The following is a 6,908-nucleotide window of genomic DNA, read 5'->3' on the forward strand; positions in this document are numbered from 1 at the left end:
CAGCACCACCTGCTTGTTTTACCCATCAATAAGAAATCTAACTGAGCACCGAGTTTTTAGGGGAGCACAGATCTGAGCCTAAGCAGCTCAGCGAAACAGTCTAGTGAAATGGTTCTGTTATCAGAAGGACCTGACTTCAGTGCTTAGTTCTACACCATAATTGCTGGATCATCTTTGGAAAATTAATTAATCTTTCTGAACTTCGATTTCACTTTCTGTAAAATGAAGATAATGATTCGATCTACCTGTTCATATTCTTTTGATAATTAAATAAGATTCAGCACATAAATCACTTGGCATACAATGCCAATGTTACTTATGTGTTCAGGATGGTCAAATAGTATTATTATGATAATTAGTATGTTATTAAGTCTAGTATTTCAAGTAGAGAGGGTTATCAAAATATGGATCATCATGAAACATCATATTGGGTTTTACAATGCAATCAATTTGATAATAAAAACATAGCAGTTATATTATTGATATTCCCTGAGCCAGTATTTTTCAAATATACAAAATTTTGGTCCAAAACACTATCATCAACATTGTTGTCATCATCATCATCGTCATCATCATTTGTTGAGGATTTCAACAGTGCTTGATGCTACACTGGTACCTAGATTCATTATAGATATTAGACTCCACAATAATCATGACTGTTAGGTTGTACTCACCCCTTCTTCCACATGAGGAGAAACTGAGGCTCAGAAGTATTATGCCACTGGGAAATTCAGAACTGAGATACTGATCGTGTGTGGACCTGCAAAAGAAATAGTTTGCCTTCTATTTCTATCAAGACACCTTGATTTCTGATTTCTGGTCTCCAGAACCATGGGAAAATGAATTTCTGTGGGTATTTTTTTTTTTTTTAGCCCACCTTATTTGTGTTAGTTCATGTGGCTGCCCTAGGAACAAATATAAGCATGGATATATCCTAACACAATTCCTGAAATAGAATCAAATACAGCCAATTTGTAATGGTATCTTGTCCTTCCATTCAAAAGCTTCTGGATGCAATTGACCACCCTTATTTAAGCATCACTACTTAGTAAAACAGTTGACTTTATTGGGTTTCTAAGGGCTCAGAGCTAGTAAGTAAACAAAACATCAAATCCGCATGTAGAAAGGGAAAAGATTTTGTTAACTCTTTCTGCCCAAACAGAGGGGGAAATTTTGTTGATTTAAATCCAAACTGCTGAAATCCTCTTTTGCATTTAAGGGAGTTAAAGCCCCACAATTAACATGCTTTTTGGTAAATTTTTCTTTGATGATGTTCCATGATAACCCCTTAATTCAGCACCTCACAAAAACATACATTTCTTTTTCTCACTGACACGTGTGTGGATCAGAAGGCTTTGCTTGGCTCAACTGGGATTGGGTGGGCATGGCTCCAGTTCAAGTTTGGGTCAGGTCTGCTTCATCCACCTGCCTTCTCATTCTGCAACCTTAGCAACCTGGGGTAAGTTCTCATGGATGATGGGCTTAGTGCAGGAGACTAAGCCAAAACAAGCAAATACATTTAAAACCAGTGTTTGCATCCTGTCCACTAATGTACCACTGGCCAAAGAAAGTCATGTGGCCAAGCCCAACATTAGCAGGTGGAGAAATCTACTATGCTTCATATGGCAAAAGAAACGGAAATATGATTATTACAGGGAAGGACTGGAAAATTGGGAACCATAATCTGACCCATCACAATACCCTCTTTGGGCTATGACAAGTGACTTTTTCTCCTCTCTCCTCTGCCTTTTCCCTGATGAAATCCAAAATGAATGGGTGGAAAAAAGATAATTTTCCTTTAAGAAAATAAGAACTTGGTGGCTTGCTTGAAGGTAGAAGGAGGAGTTTAGGAAGGTGAAAAAAAATGCTATGAGAAAGAGAGGTAATAAAAGACAGAAAGAAAGAAAGAGATAATGTGACATGATAGGCCAGGCAGGGTCAAAAATACAACATAGCTTCTGCCGGTACTCTCCCTTGGGATACTCACTTTGGAGCATCAAGCCACCATCTTAGACCCCTAGCTACTCTAAAGCCATCTGGTTGAGAGATGACGAAAACAAATCACAAGAGATAAAGAGATGCCACAGGTGTTCAAATTTTTCCTTTACTGTCTCCAGTCCCAGACATTGTCTGACTGAATCTGTGAGAGGAACTTGTGGTTAGGCCATTCAATGACCATCTGGTTTACCCAGATGTTGAGGCAGCACACAATATTGAGCATTAATTTTAGGGCTTATACCTCATGGCTAATGGGTGCTGGGTTTCTTTTAGGGGTGATGAAAACGTCATAAAATTGATTGTGGTGATGGATACACAACTCTTCAAATATACTAAAAGTCATTGAATTGTACACATAAATGGTCAACTTGGATGGTGTGTGAATTATATCTCAATAAAGTTGTTTAAAAGGCATGATGAACAGCTTGTTATGTATAACAAACCGAGACTGTGCATCTAAGAGATTCTTTCCTTAGAATTTATAATAGTTATCATCAAAATTGATACAAAATTATTAGTAGTTATCATCAATTTTGACCAAGTAAGCAGACTGGATACAGATGCCACAGATAGAGGAAAAAGTTCTGCCTGAATGAAATCACATCTTCCCCAATTCTTTCTGGAGTACAAAATGTCACTGATCAGAATGATCACACACATTTCTGAAAAATGTTCTGCCCTGCCTTGCAGTCATTGAGGATCCAGGTGGGGCTCAGAAATATCACTGTGTTCCAGTTTTGACCCATAACCTACGGCACCGCTTTTTTTGCTTGGCTCTTCCTTGGCTCCCAGCAGTTTCTGGAACTAGCTGTGTAATGGTGTATTTCAATCACTAGCTGGGAGTTGCATTTCATCAGAGTTTCCTTGACTCTGTATTGAATGGAGGGTTTTTGTGGCTTCATGTGAGAAATTAGAGACTTCAATGGGTGACTCCTGTGAGAGAATACTCCTCACTTTTAGCTTACATTGTGTTCTTATTCTGCATATATGCCCTGGGAGATCCAGCTGCCTTCCTGGCAACAGTAAATATGGTAACTAAATGAAGAGAGAGCTTCCCCCATTTTCCACTTGACTAGCATTTCCTCCTCCATTTAGCCATGTTGTAGTCCTAGTTTTTCCTTGGATGCAATGTTTTGGGAGTCATGATTTTAAACATGATTTTAAACACAGATGATATACATGTTTTAGAAAAGATAATGGTGAGGTGATAGAGACCCTAGCATAGGGGTGAAATCAACAAGGAGAAGGACTAGAGTCAGAGGATAGGATCATCCTCAAGGCATGTCCATAAGTTCATTTTGATGGAGTTTTTAAAATGTGTGATAAAGACTGGATTTATGTTATGAGATAAGCCTTGGCACCTGACTCAGACTAGTTCTGTTTATTCTACTTGATCACCAAGAATAGTTGCAAACACTGATAATAATAAAGGGGTATTTGTGCTTCATTTGGAAATATTGTCCCTGGACTTTAAACCCTGCCTTAGGAACATGATGTAATTTGGGACTTCACAACCCTGGGGTAATTATATGTGCTCTGTCTTTGAAGATTTTCAAGGAGTACAACCCAGGCATTTGGGAGTCCACATTATTATCTTTGTGTACATAATGAAACAGTAACTATGATGTTTGTGTTATAATGTTCTATTTCCAACAGTGATCAATTAGCAACCACCAGAGTGCCTAGAGGGACATGGGGCTCTACCAGGCTTTGTTCCATCTTCTCCTACGAGGTCTGGGTGTGTCTGGGGTCCTCCCACTGGTTCTCTGTATCCTGATTGGTGTCAAGTGATAGTTCAATTAACCATATGGCAGGGCAAGTTCATTTCAGCTTCATACCTGCTCCCAACGGTGTGGGTACCATCCCCAATCTGCAGAGGTGGGAAGTAGTGAACCTTCTGACCGAAATGCATTTTGGGGAAGCACCATCTTTGCACAAAGGGGCAGTTTGGGTGAGGAGGCTGTTGTCTTCCACCCTGACCTGGAACATTTGCCCAGCAAGCAGTGCCTCCTCCTTGTGCTGGCTGGTGCAGGAGCTCAATGGGGACCTGTGTCTGCTAAGTAGGTATGAAATCTTTTGGGAATTCCATGTGAACTCACTCCCAAATGCCAGCAGAGTATTAGAGTAGTATGTGCACTAATTTCTTTCCCAGGATTTTTTCAGGCAAGCCTGCTATGGAGCTATAACTTTAGTTTACCCCAGTTTAGGGAGCTCTGGATTCACAGGATGAAGGACAGTTAGCAGGCACAATGTACATCCTGGCCTTTTCTCTGGGACAAGTTAGGAACCCCTTAAATGCAAGTGTTTATATTCTTACACTTCCAGATCCCTAGACCAGCATCTGGATTGTTGGAAGAGTGAGAATCAGAGGGCAGAGCTCGGGTTGCCATGAACTGCATGTGGTTGAGTATCTAACCTCAGTGTGATTGGATCATCTTGCAGTTCATTTGTTAAAACTAAAGCAGAGTCTGTTCCTCCTCAAGCTGACCCCATCCACCAAAGAAAATGTGAATATTCGGTCTATGTCAGACATCTAGTTCACAGATCTGAGATGAGCACTACTTGACCAGAGTGGGAACAGCTCACATAAAACAGGCTACTGGATCTAATGGGTGAAACATAACATTTGTTTTACTAACATGGTCAATGGGAGGGAGAATGAAATCAGAATAATTGGTGGAGTCAAGTCATGCATTCCCCCTCTAGATTTTCAGGTAGACATCCCAGACTGGAAGTCAGAAGATACAAATTCTCTCTGGGGCTGACCACTGGGTGTGGATGAAGGGAAAACCCTCCTTTACATACTGACCTCAGGCTCTTTATGAAAAGAGCCCAGGCTGGTTCTACAATTTCAGTTAGAATTGGTCCACGACTCCTCTAAACTAACTTAATACAGAGTTGCAGCCATAAGAAGTTTCCTATGAGCGAATTTATGACCTCAAATATTGACAAGGGGCCCTAAAGGACATCATGAGGCAATATTTTTTGTGGGGTAACAGATTTCCATGACCGTAAGTTTTTAAAGTTTCAATTATTTTCCTTCTGCAATTTTCACCTTGTGGGTGAATAATATGAATAGTTTCTTATTAGAAATATGTTGCATGTTCAGATACACAACTGAAATAAGGAGTTTTTCCTCCCTGGCAATTGGCTATGCAGGGATATCATGAAGATTATTAAAATGCATTTTCCTTTATTGAGATTGTTAGTCACATATACAGTTCTTATTGATCAAAGATTTTGTGCTGCATGTAACACAGACATATTCAAAGATAAAAATCACGCAGTTTTCCTTAATGATGGGCTACATATGAAATATAATGTTTTGAAATATTGAAAATTCCAATCCCCATGCCTACAATATTTTGCATAGTTAATATATAAAGCTCTTCATCCTTCAGTTGTGACACCCTCTGCAAAATAGCTCAAGGAGAGCTAGTGAAAGAATTGGAAAAGCCGATGATGGTGTCTGCAGCGAATGTGACGACCGTCCAGGAGTTCATCCTGGAGGGGTTTCCTGCTGTCCGGTCCCTGGGCACGGTCCTCTTTCTGGTGCACCTGCTGGCCTACCTGGCGTCCATCACAGGAAACACACTCATCATCACGGCCACCTGGACAGACCGTCGCCTGCAGACACCTATGTACTTTTTCCTCAGCAGTTTTTCCTTCCTTGAATGCTGTTTAATAACCACTGTTATTCCTAAATTGCTGGCTATCTTTCTTTCAGGTAGTCAAATAATTTCCTTGGCTGCCTGCTTCACACAAGCCTTTGTAGTTCTTTTTGTGGGGACATCTGGTTTCTTCCTTTTGGCTATATTATCTCTGGATCGATATCTGGCCATTTGCAAACCGCTCCATTACTCCAACATCATGAACCCAAGGATGTGTGTCCTCTTGGTCACTGCCTGCTTGGTTTTGGGGTTCCTTCTCATGGTGGTTCCGGTTGGAATGCTCTCTCAGTTATCCTTCTGTGGCCCCCATGTCATCCCTCACTTCTTCTGTGATTTTGGGCCCTTGACTAATCTCTCCTGCTCTGATACCAGTTGCATTGAAATGTTGGCCTTCAGCCTTGCTTTGCTCATCCTTCTGACATCCCTCATCTCAACAGTCGTTGCTTATGGCAACATAGTAGCCACAATTTTGCATCTCCCAACAGCCAAGGAGCAACAGAGAGCTTTCTCTACCTGCTCCTCTCACTTCATTGTCCTCTCTCTCACATACAGCAGCTGTGTTTTTATTTATGTGAAACCAAAGCAAACGAGCAGGCAGGACTCCAACAGAGAGGCTGCCCTCGTGAACACTGTGGTGACCCCACTGCTGAACCCCATCATTTACAGTCTGCGGAACAAGCAGGTCCATCAGGCTCTGAAGGAGGTTCTGTCCAGGGTGAAACTGCAGAAATAGAATCCTAGATTCTCAGAGCAGAAAGCACTCTGTCCTTCATCTACTCCAATCTCCCTTCTCTTTCTGGAATCTCCTAAATAGATTTGCAAATGTACTTTTGCGGGTCTTTAAGGCTCAAAGCTTTGACGCTGTGATGTCATGCATCTACTTGTAAGTGCAGGGGTGTGGAGAACAAAATTCATGGGTATCAAGAAAATCAAATTGATTCAAGAATAGATGTGACATGTTCACTATTTTGTGTTGAATTTTGAGAGACACTTGTGTATACATAACCATTGTGATATGAATAAGCGATTTTAAGGACTTAAAACAAATGCTTTCAATGTTGTATATTCTATACATAAAATAGAATATAAATCTTTAAAATTATAGTTGCCAGTATAATGAAAAACTAGAAGCATCTCTACCCTAAATTCAAGGTCTCCCCGGTTTGCCAGGTTGATTTCAATACCAGAGCACTGAAGACAACGGACCATAGAGAGAGGAATATTTTGAGGATTGGAACA

The 6,908-nt window shown here is 40.6% G+C and overlaps 1 protein-coding gene across 1 annotated transcript; it reads left to right on the forward strand.

Annotated features, from left to right (window-relative positions):
* Window positions 1-3,904: 3,904 nt before the first annotated feature.
* Window positions 3,905-6,402, forward strand: LOC119509970 (olfactory receptor 49-like). Its single transcript, XM_037803921.1, has 2 exons — window positions 3,905-4,058; window positions 5,423-6,402. Exons 1-2 carry the CDS (start codon window positions 3,905-3,907, stop codon window positions 6,400-6,402), a joined length of 1,134 nt encoding a protein of 377 aa, XP_037659849.1.
* The last annotated feature ends 506 nt before the right edge of the window (window positions 6,403-6,908 follow it).

The sequence above is a fragment of the Choloepus didactylus genome, chromosome 15 (genome assembly GCF_015220235.1).
Source record: "Choloepus didactylus isolate mChoDid1 chromosome 15, mChoDid1.pri, whole genome shotgun sequence".
Lineage (NCBI taxonomy): Eukaryota > Metazoa > Chordata > Mammalia > Pilosa > Megalonychidae > Choloepus > Choloepus didactylus.

What these genes read in the sequence shown, in the direction of transcription:
- LOC119509970 (XM_037803921.1), top strand. Translation starts at nt 3,905, where the DNA reads ATGCATTTTGGGGAAGCACCATCTTTGCACAAAGGGGCAGTTTGGGTG. An exon ending in TGGGGACCTGTGTCTGCTAA is followed by an intron (nt 4,059 to 5,422) that starts GTAGGTATGAAA and finishes TCTGCAAAATAG; the next exon opens with CTCAAGGAGAGCTAGTGAAA.